This window comes from Fopius arisanus, unplaced genomic scaffold, assembly GCF_000806365.1.
Source record: "Fopius arisanus strain USDA-PBARC FA_bdor unplaced genomic scaffold, ASM80636v1 scaffold00058, whole genome shotgun sequence".
NCBI lineage: Eukaryota > Metazoa > Arthropoda > Insecta > Hymenoptera > Braconidae > Fopius > Fopius arisanus.
The window spans coordinates 659,321-676,559 of record NW_011887797.1 but is presented as its reverse complement, the minus strand read 5'-3'; the positions used below and the strand labels follow the sequence as shown (position 1 = coordinate 676,559).

General features: G+C 37.1%; 1 protein-coding gene across 2 annotated transcripts in view; it reads right to left on the bottom strand.

The window, feature by feature from the left end:
• Positions 1-1,290: 1,290 nt before the first annotated feature.
• The window catches only part of LOC105268539 (CD151 antigen), a 44,327-nt gene continuing 28,378 nt past the window's right edge, over positions 1,291-17,239 (bottom strand). The window contains exons 1-6 of one of the 2 annotated variants that reach the window (XM_011308185.1): positions 16,213-16,625; positions 15,972-16,145; positions 10,723-10,914; positions 3,420-3,593; positions 2,802-2,963; positions 1,291-2,730 (exon numbers count right to left, since the gene is read on the bottom strand). In XM_011308185.1, the coding sequence (XP_011306487.1) occupies positions 2,584-2,730; positions 2,802-2,963; positions 3,420-3,593; positions 10,723-10,914; positions 15,972-16,091 (795 nt within the window). In that variant the 5' untranslated portion in view covers positions 16,092-16,145; positions 16,213-16,625 and the 3' untranslated portion in view covers positions 1,291-2,583. Of the gene's footprint in view, positions 2,731-2,801; positions 2,964-3,419; positions 3,594-10,722; positions 10,915-15,971; positions 16,146-16,212; positions 16,626-17,239 lie in introns of those variants that run through there. The other variant, XM_011308184.1, reaches the window with a different exon arrangement.

Below are 17,239 nucleotides of genomic sequence, written 5' to 3'. Positions count from 1 at the left end.
CAGGGGTACCTCAACGATGACTACCTTTACGAGTTCTTCAGAGACTACCTCCAGGGGTACCTCAACGATGACTACCTTTACGAGTTCTTCAGAGACTACCTCCAGGGGTACCTCAACGACGACTACCTCTAAGAGTTCTTCAGAGACTACCTCCAGGGGTACCTCATCGACGACTACCTCTAAGAGTTCTTCAGAGACTACCTCCAAGGGTACCTCATCGACGACTACCTCTAAGAGTTCTTCAAAGATTACCTCCAGGGATACCTCAACGACGACTACCTCTAAGAGTTCTTCAAAGACTACCTCCAAGGGTTCTTCGAAGAGGACTACCTCAAAGTCAAAGTCGACCTCTGGTAATTCCTCGAATGTCGGCGAGACCCCTGATAACAGCCTAGCTGTTATGTTCCCCGATCTTCTGCCCAAGATGGCAGACCACTTCTGCTGCGAGGAGTTAGACAAGAACGCGACCTTCAAGCTCCTCTGGGACTACTTCGCTCTCATCAAGGACAGATCTGCCTACACCAGGGACTTGTGGAAATACACCCCTACACCACAATACAGTGGTAACTACTACCCCAAGGTCTCACAGGAGGACAACAGAAGTTTGGACAATTATCGTTACGCTATTAAATTCAATAAAACTCGTCCTATTCGTGGACGAAGATTTCTCTAACATTGAAAATGTCAATACCATGTCAAATCGCATTACCACTTAATTGTATAATTATTGTAGCATTATTATTTTACATTATACTTATAACACATACGGTTAAACTGTATTACAAACTTGATGAAATATAAGATCAAAGGCTTAAAGTCGAATTTACTGCATTTATTATTTCAAATACTCAACGCTCGACCCAATTTTCTTACGAAGTCATACTCAGCGTTAAGAAAATATTTTCATTCCAATTCAATTGTGAATTTAAATTAAAAAATCAAGGCAAACATTATCCACTGAATATCTTCGATCTCCAAGCATGACTCACGTGAGTGTTTACTGACTTCAACTTTCGGATTATCTGGGGTGAAATTTTCTTGATTGTTCTCGTTTCTATTTGACAATGTAGAGAATCTTCAGTTGGTGTTCGTTCTAATCGTTCGGTCATGAAGAAGAGGAACAATTGCTCGATGAGTCAGTAGCAGATGAATTACAATTTTTTGGACGAAGATGGTAACACAGAATAAAGAGGAAAGTGCATTTTATTTTATTTCTCTAACAAAAAAGTTTGAAAAGGGATTAATTTACAAATGAAAGGTCGTGTTATTGAATAATTAAAAACATGAGGATATTTTGTCAATCCTTTTATAGATTCATGATAATAACAATATATCGTTTGATATGTATTTACATTATTTATAATAAGCATGCTCTTTTATTAGCATTGATTATCATAAGGAAAATACAACGAAAATAATTTCAACTTTATTTATGGCAATAAAAAAGAGAGAACCTATTCGGTGCCTCCAATACGCGAATATTTTTTCTCTACTTATGATTATTCAGTAACGTATAATCTATATACGCTGTCAATGACTAATCTAACAGTTGATTAATGTAAAAACATAGAAATTAATTATTGTAAAGAATCGATTCGATGAAATACTGATTGGAGGCTAAATTCAACTCACTCGGCATCTGTTTGTAGCATTTTACAGCTCAAAATAATTCTCTTACTGATTAGAAGGCACTGCTGTACTCCTGTACGATTCTTCTTTACCTTTACAATTTACAGTATTCCGGAGGGAAATCCACTCCATATTGAAAATTCGCAATATTCTCCATATCTTACTGAATAGTCTTCCGCATAATAACGAATACGATTGGTACAATTTCGTTTCCATATTGATAGAAAAAGTGTTTGAGCACTCCACTGTATTTCAATTCAATTTTTCATTCTGGCTAGGGAATAAAATTCGTCTTTCACCTGGCAGTATCGATAGGACAGCTCCACGCACATGTACGGAAAAATTTAATAGAAAATCCTAACGCGTTTAGTCTGCATTGAATACCATTTTTCCATTAAAATTCATGAAAAGTTTATGAAAGACCGACTCCAACTGCCCCAAATCTCCTCACTATCTTCCCACGAGAAATCTGCACTGAAGAAATTGACAGAATTTTTTTTTCGTAAAAGATGCAAATATGTCGTGCGTTTGTAATTCGTTAGTCACTCGATAAACGAGACATCTCCCACAGTCTAACAATATTTTTCGTATTACAAATCCTAGAGTAATTTTTCTTACACGAAAAAAAAAGTGGTTTTTACAGTATTGATACAATAACTTTAGGTGGCAGTATCGCACTATTTAAAACAGTGATGATGACACTTTTGAGATTCACCAATCGATCATGAATAGTCATGTTCATTTTTGATTCACCAATGCTCGTTTCACATTGATTAATTAATTTGGCCGAGGACAATTGAACGAATGAATCGTTCACACTCCCATCGAGCGATATCAAGCGTGACCAAAGGGTAAAATCCCCTGTCACGCTTCTGCCTCCTGTCAGACTATTCGATGCTCTGCATATCTACACCAAGTCTGTCCGTTGTTATTGTCCTCGTGATAAAGTAACTCTCAGTCATCAAAGTCGTGTCTTAATTTGATGTACAGACAGGAGCCAAGAATTATTCCAAATACCTCGAGAACAGAGAGCCCAAGACCAACAGCACCCAGTATGATCAAATGCTCTTTAGTAGTCTCCAGAAATTTGTATATACAACCCTATAATAACGGACAAATGTGCAAATAAAAATTTAATTAATTCATAAAAAATGAGAATGCAAATGACTCACCGTGTACTGAATATTAGAGGGATGATCGCGTCTACCGCACAGCAATGTTGGGGTTTTACAGCAACTGTCAGGTACAAGGCTTCCATCACGCTGTACTTGTTCATCCTTGTACCACTCACTTGCCAGCCAATCCTCGAATCTACGTGCCCCACAGCATTTGAACTGCACCAACAATAGACTTCATTACAACTTTGTCAATTTTTCAATATTGTTTCCATGAAATCGCAACAAATTGCCAGTACAATATTCTTTAATAAACCAAACAATACTGCGGTATTCATGAAAAATCTGTTCCACCGGTGCAGATGGCTCAAAATAATGGGAACAATTTATTTATCGCGTGCAGTCTACCTCCGATAACCGCGAATTCCTAGATTTACGGGGGATAAAAATTGTTGGAGCAACTGCGGGTGATGCTATTTTTATTTATCATCTTTGTTTTTGCTGTGGGAGAAAAATTCATTGTTGATTACAAAAAGGGAAATAGATTCTCGAGTCATTTATCATATTGGAGAAAAAAAAAATTGATAACAATATATTCAATATATTCTTCGCGTATATTTTTCTTTTATATGAAAAATTGAATAAAAAATTTTTAACAAATTTTTCGATACTCACTTCAATTTGCATCTGGTCGATGGCTGCGGTTTCCCGTGAACTCATGGAATAATATTCAAGAAAAGTACGATTGAGTGTCTCTCTCATTTCAGGACCAACTTGCTCTTCGTGAAGTCTAGCAAGTACCCCAACACCAGCTTCAAGTCCTAAGACCGCCATTACCACAAATATGTACTGAAAAGTTAACAAAAGGCGTAATGAGAATTAAAACTTTAATTGTCCAACAGTGTTGTATTATAAGAGTTCATAAAATACATTACGAGTCACGTACAACACTTTGGCTTGAACTTTGTGAGGTCATAGACGTGATAATTCAACGAGTTGCGGAGTTGTTTGTACAGTGTCTCGCAAATAGTCTGTCATCAGTAGTACGTGATGTACAATTGTCCATTGACAATGACAGTATTCATTCGTAATAATGTGCATCCGTAGGTACAGAATGGGATAGGTACCATTGAGGAACAATTGCGATATAATAATGATAAAAAAAAATGAAGATTAAGTGGCAGGACGACTGAAACCGGAGTTGTTCATGCTAAAATAATTCCTTTGTCTGACCATAAAATGCGGAAGATGTTTTATACTGGGGATAACCAGTGGTATCGGACAAATAATACACCAGAGTAACTGAACAGGGGGTATACGAGATACTTTGGTGAGGAAAAACCTTTATAACCCACCAGCCGGAGAAAGGGCTCTCGTAACTCTTTACGAGCGATTGTTGGGTGAAGTGGTGGCAAAAAAAAATGACAGAGAACAAGAAAAAGCTGTCAAGTATATAAAAACTCTCGCAAACTCGTGTGATACAGCTGAGAGTAGGTACATATCCTGGGTATTCGCGGCTATATTTTTTTTTTTATTAAAAAACCGTCTGTTGCCTTCTCTGGCAATGGATGGCAGCAATTTCGAATGGGATTATCTTATTCGTCTTTGATGACAGGACAATATCGGTGGCGAGCCGATGGCAATGTCTACATTTCTTTCAGGTACTTTGGTCATTCCAGTTCAAATGGATCTCGATGCGAATTCCTTTCGTTTTACTAGTTCGTCGTATTCGGGGTATTGACATCCAATTTTCAGCCAGTCATTTTTTTTTACTCGAGTCATTCTGGGATATCATACGGCATTCAATTCAATTATTCTCTCTCAGACTCTGGAAAATCCATTTTTTTTTCATTTGAAATTGCAAAAAATTTAAAGTGTAAATGATCACTCTCTTTTTCGCCATTTTTATGAACTGTTGTTGTTCAGAAAGATAAATTCAAATCTCATCGACTATATCATATTCAAAAATCTGACTAGTTTTATAAATTAAAAAATGGAGATAATTTTGATGAAAATTCTAGTTTTCTAGCGAAAAACATTGACATTTTATAATTATATTAATTGGATAATGGATGCCATTCCCTCGATCTGGAAACGGGTAATTTTTTTTTTAATTCACCCACGTCAGCCGTTTGATCTTCCAATGGGAATATTTCAAATAAAAGCCGAAGGGTTTTTGCAATGTTCTCGACACGAATTCCGTCGATTGAAGTATATCTCTTTTGTCCTTAATTAAAAATTTTCCATGGGATGTCTTTTATTTTTGACCAGTCCATCGATACACAAAAGATGCATCCGATGGGGCGCCATTGGTTACGCCATATCCGGCGGAGTTATTTGCATGGGGTAATGAGGCTGAGTTTCTCGCGCATGTATTTGCAAAGTTGGTTTCAGGATTGGGTCCAGCATTGACCACTTTAGGAAATCGTTTGGCGAACGGTGGAGGGACAACTATCTGCCTCCTTGCCAAAACGAAATATGTAAACGTAAATGCCGGTGTTGTCTGGATCGTTGGATACGATATGTATCCCTGAGTATGGATGTGGGGCGGCAAATAATTGGTCCCGGTGGTGTACCAGCCGCAATGCAAGTCAACATGACAGCAGAAAAATTTTATTTATCTACTCTCACAAATTTCCATCAAAAACTCATACGATTATCGCGGTAAAAATGACCGAACTGGTGAGTAACATTCCCAGCTAATCCCAAATATGTATCTTCAGTCGAGCAAAATTTCGTAGGTCCCATTTCGGTGAATTTAGTGCGTACATAGGCCCACGCGTGCCACCAATCATATGCTGTCCGAATAACGAAGACTCCCGAAAGCTGGCGGTACTGGCCGAAGTGTGGAATCAATCACTGAAAAATTCATGAGCAGATCCAGTTAAATTTCCACAGCTTCCACGAATATTTAATTCTCTCAGCAGTTAATTCTGAATCATTAGAAGGACTTCGGGGATAATTGATAATCAGAGGAATGAATTTTATTGCACTGCGAGATAAATATTCCGCGATAACTCCAGTCATTTTTACTGCATCTCCCAAGACTTCCAATCAATACATTGGAATATTTCACATTAACCGGTAAGAAACCAGTAATTTCTCACGGATATTTCTCTCCGTATAAATTTTACAAGCCATCACGACACTATTGAACATAGGAGGAGAATAATAAATTGTAGACCTGGAACAGGCGAAATATATTACCATGAATTGGGAATTGGATCGACGTTATACGGTAATTGACAGTTGGTATCTATAGGTAAAAGCAGAACAGATCTGGATGGCAGTGAGCCATTGCAGCGGTACTTTAGCGAATATTTACAGCCACCGTCTGTACCCCGATATTTCTCGAATAAAACGATTGATATACCAAATGGATAATTATTTAAATGGAAAATACGTGGGATATTTTTCAGCGGAGTATGAGTGAAAATGGATTGGCTCCGTCAGTGGCACGTGAGTGACTATCAATAGGCGTTCAGCTTTGATCCATAAATTAGATGTACCGTTGATTAGAAATCCAATACCCGACGTTAAAGCGGTCTATCAGGAGTACAATCGGATCTGGATCGGGCTTTGACAATGGATTTCTCAAGGCCTTGGGTCATTGTTCCAGTGGCTTCCAGGGTATCACTGTGGAGAAGACATCGATGTATGGGATTGTGGCTATTTAGTTGGAATTCACTCGATGATCCTCGGATATACCAATGACAGAGACTATTTTCTTGGGGGTTGACGACGCAAGTCGAATTTACAACACCACCTCCATGAGCTCGACTATCCGTTAAGTCTCTTTAGGTTGGGGGATATCAAAGCCAAACTCATCTCAACCCACACTATCTACCTTCTCTGATTGAACACGCCCGCACTCAATGACTCAACACAGACGAGTTACTCTCTCAATCCGCCCAACAATTACTAACGTCCACAGTAAAATACAAAAATACTATCGCTATCCAGGGACTAGACTCAGTAACAAATGTTTTATAGAAAAGAAACATCGGTAATGAATCATTTTACTCAAGATTTGCGTTTATATTCCGATTTTTACATAAGTTTTGAGTAATATTTATAGGTAAATTAATAACTCTTTCTGTAATGGAGATTCTGGATTTAACATTATTAATATAATAATAATTATTATTATTAATATTAATATTGCGGTTTAATATCGTTTGATTTAATTGTTCTATATAAATTTCGCCTATTTATGGTAAAAAATGCCGCTTTAAAAATGGTAGATCATGCCCTGGGTCTCGAAAATTAGGAAAATTCCATATTATATACCATCTTTGAGTTTCTGGTTGTATTACCATTTATGGGGCAGATATATGTGAAATGGAACTAGTCGCTTCAGCTAGAAATTTGTAGGAAACGTCTCTCATGGATTTACCTATTCGCCCAATGGAGGAAATGAAAATATATGTCTTGAATAAAAGAAACAAACATGCAATCTGCAGCGGGGTGAATGCAAGATGTAATACATCTGCGAATACCGTCAATCCCGGGAGATTACAAAATCATCGATCGCTATTTTCCATCTTGAATCTCCGCCCTCGATTGCTCGCATGCTCTCCAGGCGGATAATAATGCGTCTTGAATGGCCCGAGTTCAATGGAGATACACGGGATTTTCATCCTCTAGACCAATTTCAAGGGTTTAGCAAACAGGATGGATTACAAGATGAATAAAATGACGTTCATCACAAGATTTTCCGATTAAAATTCCCACAAGAGATCATTTCTGCAGTCAATTGAGGACTAAACGGGAATGATTATATTATAAGTGATTATATCTCTCGACTGAAGGGAAATACCGGAATTTTTATTGATACCTTTTTTGTAGAGCGAAATCAGGAGCAGAAAAAAGGTCTTTACAAAAATATCGGTATCTCCCGTTGTTTGGATGATTTTGGGTGATTATAATTGTGGGTTTGTCAGCTGCAGTTGTTTTTGTTGATTGGAAGATGATTTTTGGAAATTTAAATAGATAATTTTGAGAAATTGGGTTTTATGAGCGGAAGATGTGCGTGACGTGACGTATGGCTATGGTTTTACGAGTTATATGGAGGTTGCATCTGTGTTAAGGGAAGGGAGATGGAGTAGACTATGATGCTCGTTAGTTCACCAGCATAAATTGGCGGTAAGTACTTGAACATGAGGAAGAGCGGAATCGAGAGGGGGGTACTTAGGGAGTAATGCGGCTTTGCCTGAAGCATTGGGCTCTGATAACTCTGGGGAAACTGGTTCGCACCCATTTCGAGGCGTTGGCCAGTCCCCGACCATTGGTTTATCAAGATCCATCCTGATAAGTCGATCCAAACTGACAACTCCAAGCTCCACTCGATGGAATTTATAAATTACACCCTTCACATCAATTTGCATCTATTAAAAATTAATGAAAAAAATGTAATCACCAGAGTGGAGTGCAACTTCTGACTCACCGCAAAACAAGAAAATTCGATAATTCATCGATTTACCACAGGCAAATTATTTATTCATGCTCAATTTTTTATTTTTCAAGCGAATGAAGTGCGAATTTTGAGAAGGTATAGAAAACATTCTGGGAATTGTATTTTCTTTTTTACTTTTTGGTCAATTGATTGAAGTGGATCAACTTCACCGGCTAGAAATGTCTTAAATAGAGAAATGAGGAAGTACTTGGAGTATCCCTTCAAAGGAGTCTATAGCCTTCGCGAAGTGCCCTCGGGTGTTCTTACTGACTTTATAGCAGGTAAAACCCTCTTTCTTACAAACGAGAATTTCAGGATTACAAGTGTTGTACGGAATAACGGAAGAAGTTGTGATGCGTCAAAGGATATTGAAGAAAGAGGGGCAAAGGTTATTCAAGTGGATTTCACTGGGACTCGCCGGGGGTAATTTTCAACGAGATGGTACACTCCGTTGTTTTAATTATGTTGGAAACATGAGAAGAAAATCAAGCCTCAGGCAGGATATGCATTGCTGCTAGTCCCTCCATTGATCTTTGAAAAGGGGAATCAAGATATTCCTTCCATTCTTCCTATTTTTCCGACATTTGAAAGAATCAGGGATATAATCACCTGAGTTTTCTCTATTTTTCACGACTTTAGTGTTCTATCGATCCAAACTCAAAATTTCATTTAATATCTAGGAGAATCCCCTATTTTTTTTGTTAAAAAATGGAAATCAATTTTATGTGAATTGAGAGTTTCAAGACCTTTATAATAATAGTAATAGTAATTTCGTGGTCGTATTAATTCAGGAATTGAAATTCTTTTGAATATTGGATGGAAATCTTTGATTGTTTATTTAAAAAATCAATGAGGGAGTACATCGCATTTTTTTTGTAATAAAAATTGGAATATCTCGAAAACTTTGTGGGAGTAGATATTCTGATCATATATTCTGATTGATCCATATAGAGCACATTGAGACGAACAATTCAAGAGGATGAAAAATGTAAACGGTTGGATAGTTCCTGAGATATTTACAAAAAACTTTTCGGAAACAATCACAGATATTTCAAAAACTACTCGACCGATCGGGCTGAAATTTAGCACAAATGAAGTCCATAGTAGAACCTATGAACTGACCGAATTTCAGATTTTTAGGAATTAATTTACCCGTTTATTCTCCTTCTTTTGTAAAAAATTGTCTCTTAGCTGACCATCATCACATACCCACACGGTCTTCAAACTTCGTATTTTTACGTTTCAGACCATACTACGTCATTTCCAGGTAAAATTAGAGAATCGAGAAATTGAATGATTGTAATGTTTCCATTCGGAAGCAAAATGGAGATAAATGGAGAATTCCGGATTTAAATTAATGTCAAGATCAGTTACTTGTAATATGTGAAAAATAATTAAAAATGGTAATGGGCAATTCAGGGAACAAGGAATTGTTCACTCGAATTTCCAGCACTAAATGCTATTATGGTAATTTCGAACAATCAGGTCCGTTAACCTTGTTATCAACTGTGTGCTAGCGACGAAATTATACTGTCCACAGCGGTAGAAACTCAGCGTTACAACATCGGATGAATATTAACGTAATTTGTTTATGATTGCAACAGCTCGTATAAAAATAGGGAGAGAAAAGTCAGGGAGAAGTACGAAGTGAGAGTATAAGACATGATTAAATGGATTGAGCGTCAGCTGGGGCACATTCTCCCTTAAAGAGCGATAACCTCTACCCCATTTACTTCCCTAGGTGTCTTGGTCGTTTCAGGTATATCATCCGTAATCAGAGGGGAAGGGGAGGTTATTAATCTGGAGGATGGACGAACTAGAGAGTGACTAATCGGCTGTGACGAAAACTGCTACCTGTATTAAGACCCCATTTGTTTTTTCAATAATCAATTGGTGTTCTTCAGGTGTGCCTGAGAATTTGAAGGATATTAATGACCTTAACTCCGCTATTCGATATTTATCAGCTGATCTCAGGGGGTCAATGACGTTCCGTAATTAATGAGACATTGATTTCATACTGAATCTGGAGTTGTCGATATCTTCTCATTTTTTAACTTTTTTATAAATTTCAGACAAACGGTTGATTAAATTGACGTGAAAAAATATAGCTTTTTGAAGTTTTATTGCTTCCGAATGGAAGCTTTTTATTATTTAATGTCTCGCGATGTTTTATCACTGGAATAATTTTCATACGATCTCAGTGAACATATGCACAACATTTCAAAACGTTATGAAAAATTGAGGAAAATCAGAAAATTTCAATAAAATAAAAAATAGCAATGACTCATTTAAATTCTACACGAATATAATGTGAAAAATCATAAGAGACGATATGATAAATAATAGATTATTATATATAATAATGACAAGATGTTTTTTAGGAATACAATTTTTTTAATGAGTGGGGATTTTATTAGAATTATTCTGCCGTTTTGTTTTTAAAGGAAACCGGTGGAGAAGCAGCAACAGCAGATTGAGTATTTCCACTTGAAGACACGTGAGATAATGACTTGTTTCACTCACCACAAGTAGTACACAACGATTTTCTGAAGATACACCTCCACATCCGAGCCAGCTACCAATCACAGCTAGTGCGCCAGCAACAATGAGAGCATAAGCAAGTATTGGATAGGTTGATGTAGCCATCAGCGAAATATAACTGTGCTTTGCTATAACCGTCCATACTCCTATTCCACCGACTACTAATCCAGACAGCTAGAAAATGAAAAAGTACCACAAATTATTCATGACATTTTTTTTATCCAGTCGTAAAAAGGTTGTTTCAATATACTCGAAGGTTTTTTATGGCCTTCAGAAATTCTCCTGAAGTGGCAGCTCGAAGAATTTCTTGGACACTTACACTTGAGACTTTATTTGAGGATGAAATGCTTCGGGAAGTCGAAGGTAAGAAGAGAAAAAGATGGAACAACTTGCGTGCGTGAATATGAGCTCATCTTCTTCATCTTTTTATGTGTGGGCGTAATGATGTTCAAATTCCAGAAAACCAGTTTTTCCATTGCTTTCATATTTTTTAGTTGAGAAATTATAATAGGACCACTCGACGATTTTTCAGAGCCACTGGATCACGGAAATTCATCTCTCTCAGATTATGGAAATAAATTCGGGGGAAAGTGGAGAATTTATTAATTGGCTTCTTAATAATTTATTGGGAATTCTTCATTTGTTTATTTACTGGAATGATGCTGTTAATGCGGATAAATAGATTCATTCATTTCAATGATGTTTTCATGTGAATTCAGTCGGTTCAGACATAATTTTACGAATTTCCACGGAAATTCAACCAAATCGTTATTCATTTGCGCTAAATGCATCCATGAATGTGAAGTAGGACATTTATCTCAAGCGAGTCGATTAGTCAAAAGTAAAAAGCGAATATTCCATTATTATTCAATATTTTCCATCTAGAACACTAAATTACCACACATTCTTGCTCGTTGAGTAATTAGTAATTAAAGTGAATTTCCCATTGACAAATTGGTATTGAAAATCATGAGTTTAATAATCCAAGCTGTTGAAAAAATCTATTTCAATTGTCTTGAATTTTCCAGGTGAATGAAATTCAATGGAAACTCAGTTGTTGGAGTAATTCCGAGGGATTATATTATAGGTTTATACACGGAAAGAAAAATCCCGGAAAAATTACGGAACTTTCTCGTATTCGTGGGGTGACATTGGTTTTCGGGAAAAAATACTGTAAGTTCCGTAAAAATTTTCGTAGCGAGCAGGAATTTTTACGAAACTTTCCGGACAATTTTACGGTACCTCCAGTACTTTTTCCCGAAAAGCAAGGTCACCCCACGAATACGCGAAAGTTCCGTAATTTTTCCGGTATTTTTCTCTCCGTGTAGGTACAGAGGTTTTTCATTGGTGCAACGAGTCTTTGGATTTGTGATGCTCAGTACATGGAGAATTTGTAAGACATTAAGCCACTCTGGGTTATCAGAATGTAGATTGTATCTTGTGAATTTGGAGTACCTCACAAAGGACGTCTGAATCAAGTCTCCCAACAGTTACTGTATGGCCTACACTGGGCGTATAACATTCTGGCTACTTCGACTAGTGAAATTCTAAAGCACAAGGGGGTGTGCACACGTACATAATGCAAATGTACATTGAACTGACGCACATACGTAAATAGACCCCAAGGGGAATTCGCTGAGCTAGATCCGTATTTGGTTTGACTGCATGCAGCAATACATACACATCCACTGGATAATTACGCCAGGCACATAAATAAATACCATGTGTGAATTAGACGGTGTAGATTGTTGGGTATTATAGCAGGTGCCATCCGAATGTTCATAGGAATTATGTCTCCTGGAGCTCGTGCATTCTTTCATATTCATCATTTATTTCACCTATTATTTCATCATATTTTACCCAAGGATTGAGTTGTACCTGCGCGGTGCGTGTGTACCTATTTGTTTCATTGAATAAGACTCATCTCAAGTTTGTTACTGTGGTATTAAGCAATTGAGCAGACATTTGTGGTGAAAGTTAAATTCGGAGTTGGTGTGTCAAGATCAGCACTCATTCCAAAGCCAAAATCAATATTTTGGTACTAATATTGTTATAGGATCGAAATATCGCTGTAAAAACAGTATCTGTGAGAAGTTACTTCGATCTCCGGTTTGGAAATTATTTATTCAGTAAACTTTATGGGTTTTTATGGTTTTTTTTAGAGATAGCTCAGGCATCAGAGCCAGTGGCAAAAAAATCAACTTTTTATTTCCTGATACTTTTGAATATTTTAATATTATTCAAGCGGCTAATATATTCCAAATCACTGGTTGTATTTTACCAATTATTCCAGAAATTCAATTTAAAAAAAGTTACTTTCTTCTACTAAAAATCCTAGATCAGGCCCCACACCCCTGGGCCCCTAATGAAAATGACAATTTTTTCAATTTTAATTGTCCGAGGTGAGTAAATCCAAAAAAATGGATTTGGTAGTTGAAATAATTCGATACTACAAAGAAGGGTTTTTCTCTGCAAAAAAAAATCGAAATTAGACCTTTTGTCGTGACATAAAAGGGCATCACGTACGTTTTATTTCTCGCGTAGCAATTGAATGAAATAACTTCATTGACTCTTTTTTTTCGCAATTATTCTCACTCGCGTAATATCCCCGACGCCCACGTCCTCATACTCATAACTGGGGACTGTAATGAGTACGAGTTTATTGCGTCTCCTCGCATGCAGCGTGTACCACCAATATCAGTAAAGATCTCTGTACCACATTTTCCCCTATCCGGCATTATTCCGCTGAATAAATTTTGGAAAAACCTCCGAAAGCATAAAGTTGATATCTCAACGTGCAAGAGTTGATGAAAGATCTAGTTAATCGATTAGAGAAAATTGGACAGTACACAGACGTGATCTCTTGGTGCTTCGTACGTAACACCGATGCTATCTAAAAATCGATTTAGTGAGTTGAGCTACATAAAACATTCACGGAATGTCTAGGATGTGATCCCGAGACGTGGGACAGTGACAGTCGAGATATTTTTTATCCAAGCATTACACTCTCGTATAAAATATATCGAGTACGAGATCAATTCCTCGGTAAACTCTCATCCGACAATTCTCATCTACAAATCTCATCATTAATTATCCCAACTATTCCACCAATCCTGCGTTATCCTCTTCCATGATTTAATAATGTTGAGAATAATTCAAAGAAAAATGCCGGGCGGCCGCAAATCCTCGGATTATGGCACAAGTTACGACTTCAGAGTTTGTCCTTTCCTTCCGTTTATTGTATTTACTCATTTTGCTGTGCAATAAAATCTAGCAATTTCCGTGGACGTTGTGGATTTAGTTTGATTATTGTCTTCGTCAATTCGGTGTTTCACTTCCGCATTGACTTCCTATTCTTGAATTCTCCTTCCACAATAGCCGACGATAACTTAAACGGTTTGCAGATTACATTTTACACCCAGTCGGGTGAATTTATACTCGAGTTGAATTCACTGCTCCAAAGTTGCGAGTGACCTTTCCAGATAAACGGTATAAATTCAGTCGACGTAACTTTATCAAAAGTTTAGCATAATTCGTCAGATTAAGGTGAGATTAAAAAGTCGAGGTGCGCGAATAGAGAGCAATGCTCTTTTGTATCAGGGTAATTCACCATTAAATGTTTTTCTTTTTCTCTCACCGAATTTTAAGTGCCATTTGTTTACTCATTGTTCGGGTATTTGCAGAGTTGGATAATTTTTACTTCTATTTCAGTTTTATTTGCCGATGTAACCGTGGAGAAGAAATGTTAACAGATGAGAAATAAGAGGAGTAAGAGGACGTTGAGAGATATTAAAGGAGGGCTCCATCTTCGTTTTTGAATTTTCAATGAGGTAGGAGTTGGGGCATAAATAATGGTCGACGAATAAATATTTGAACGAGGCTAGGTGAAGTACAGAGTAGAAAAATCCTGAGGAGATGTGCACCGAGGAATATGGATCATGATAAATTCATGGTCCTCTGTGGCCAAATGAAAGCGAGTGATGGGTCTACAAGTTGTGAATATTTAATGTCGAAATAAGACAGTGAAGTTTGGCCGGTACAGCTCCTACTTGAATGCATTCAAACAGAAATTCAAATCCTTATTTCAAGAGATTAACAATGTTCGTCCTTTAGAGAAAATTACCGAGTTTTTTTTTCGGTTTTCTAACAAATATTGATCGGATGCCCCAAAAAAAATGATTATAAAATGTTATAAAACGTAAATATTAAAAAAAAACACAGAAAAATTTGTATTTATCCCGTAAAAATAAAACTTGACGAGCACAAAGTTCCGTGTACCAAATAAACTAAATTTATTCAATCGTAACGAACAACAAATCGGCTCTCCCGTAGAATCCCCCTCAATTCTCGTATAAATATATTTATCCTTCCACTTCAAATATTGAATCAACTGTTCAATAAAGTCTCGTCGCTCAAATAAAAACTCTCGATAAATCACCTGCAACCGATTATTCCACCTCAACAAGTCGCGTTTCATTATAAAAATCACTCGACCCATATCCCCAGTCAATATTGCCGACAGGAACGAGTCAATTCACTAGTTTCCAACATGAAAAAAAATACCATTATCCCATATATGCCAGGACAATTGCATCTGCCAATTACTGGTACATGATAATCGGCTCTATTAGTTGATAATGCGTACTATCTCAGTCGCTAATGCATCAACATCGTTCCGTCGTTGGTATCGGCTTCAGGTATTGTTCATTCAACTATCCTGGAGTTTGGAGAATGGCTACAAAGCTCTCTTCTGTGGCTGCATTGTTGCATTATCAGGTGCATTATCGAGTCCTGCCACGTGCTTTCACTCACCACCCACCACAAATTTGAGGTATAGAGTTTCACCCATCAACATATTCGTTATCCCGATTACTCCAGTCCTGAAACTTATCCTCTTTATCGCGTTATAGTTTATTAATCCCGAATGCAACGAAAACTGTCTTGGAAAGCTTGAATTATCGCCACTCTGTAATAATTTGCTTACTTTGTACTTAAAGTTCAAACTCGGGAGAATGTTTCATTAATATTGAGGTAAGAGTGAGGAAATTTTCATTTCCTCCAGAGCTTTCGAAAATTGCCCCTGCAATTCAACAGGAATTTTTCAGAAGTACAAATTGACAGGAAATTTCGTCGGAGTTGTTCGTTAATGAATTAATGAGTTTCTCGGATATTCAAGGAAATCTTGGGATTTAATAGTATTGTTAAGTGATAAAAAATGTTATGAGACTCACAAATAATACGACGTTGTAAATATGGAGAACGTATTTGAGAAAATTAACGGAGCAACAGCCGTCGTCTCTGGTTCTGATCCTCGTGGAGGTACCAGGTAGTCTCTCAGAGCCTTTCGCCATTTTCACATGAAGATTCTCTTCCGGTTGCTATTTTCTGACATCACCTCATGGCATCTGCAAGAAAACCATAAAAAATACATCCATAAGTCAACAAGATTAACCCACCGTGATGTAAATTTACCGAAAAATAAAGTCGAGAAAATTTTAACCGCAAAACGTGTGCGAGCGATATTTCAAAAAAATGTTACGGTTGGTTCCCGTTGGGAAAAAAAAAAAGTCAGGAGGAGTTCTTATTCCCAACCGTGTGCTCGTAAATTTATCAACACTCTTTTACAACTTGGCAGTGCACCAGAGCTACTTGCGTGATACCAGGACACATATGCCACCCCGAGGTTTCACCCCCAAACATTACAGCACGTAAAATTCAGAGTGACAGACTTAATTATCCCGTGATTCCGTTGAATAATTTGTTCTTCATTCGCCTTGAAATTGTCCAGCAAACGTGATAACCGATATCAACCATTCAGAACTTCACTTGATTGCCAACAATCAGGGATCACCCTCTCTGCATACATCACACGAGACACTTCCGGATACCAACGGAGATTATATTCCAGTGACTGTGAAGATGAACTGGCAGCTGATGGAATGAAAACGTGACGGGATCCGGTGTGAGAGGCAACAGACGGCGATGGAGATGAGCTTCAAACTAGACAGGACACGGCCAAGCCCCACCAATCCTTTAATATCTTCTGTGAATATCACGTGACAACATCGCTAAATCAATAATTCCTGGTATTAAATCGTTGGCAATTAGATCCGAATTCATTACATGAGAATTGACAGATTTTTAGAATATTCTTATCATTTTAGAGACTATTCTCTGAAATCAAATCTGAAATGCGGAGTTCGCTATAATTATAAATATTCATATATTCTCTAATTAAATTTATTTTTCTATAAATTTCATGTGAATGTAATTACAAAACTTAAGATTCTGGATAAAAAAAATTCTTATCCATTTTCGTGGAAGAGACCATTTATTATTTATCAATAATAAATGATATATTTTGATTTATAATATTCACGTAGAAAATCAGTATTTTAAAATAATTCATGAAAATTTGTTAGGACTCCCGATATTGAATTCTGCGATTTGTTCGTTCGGAATTTCTCCCTGGGATTATCGATTTCACGATTTAGTCTTG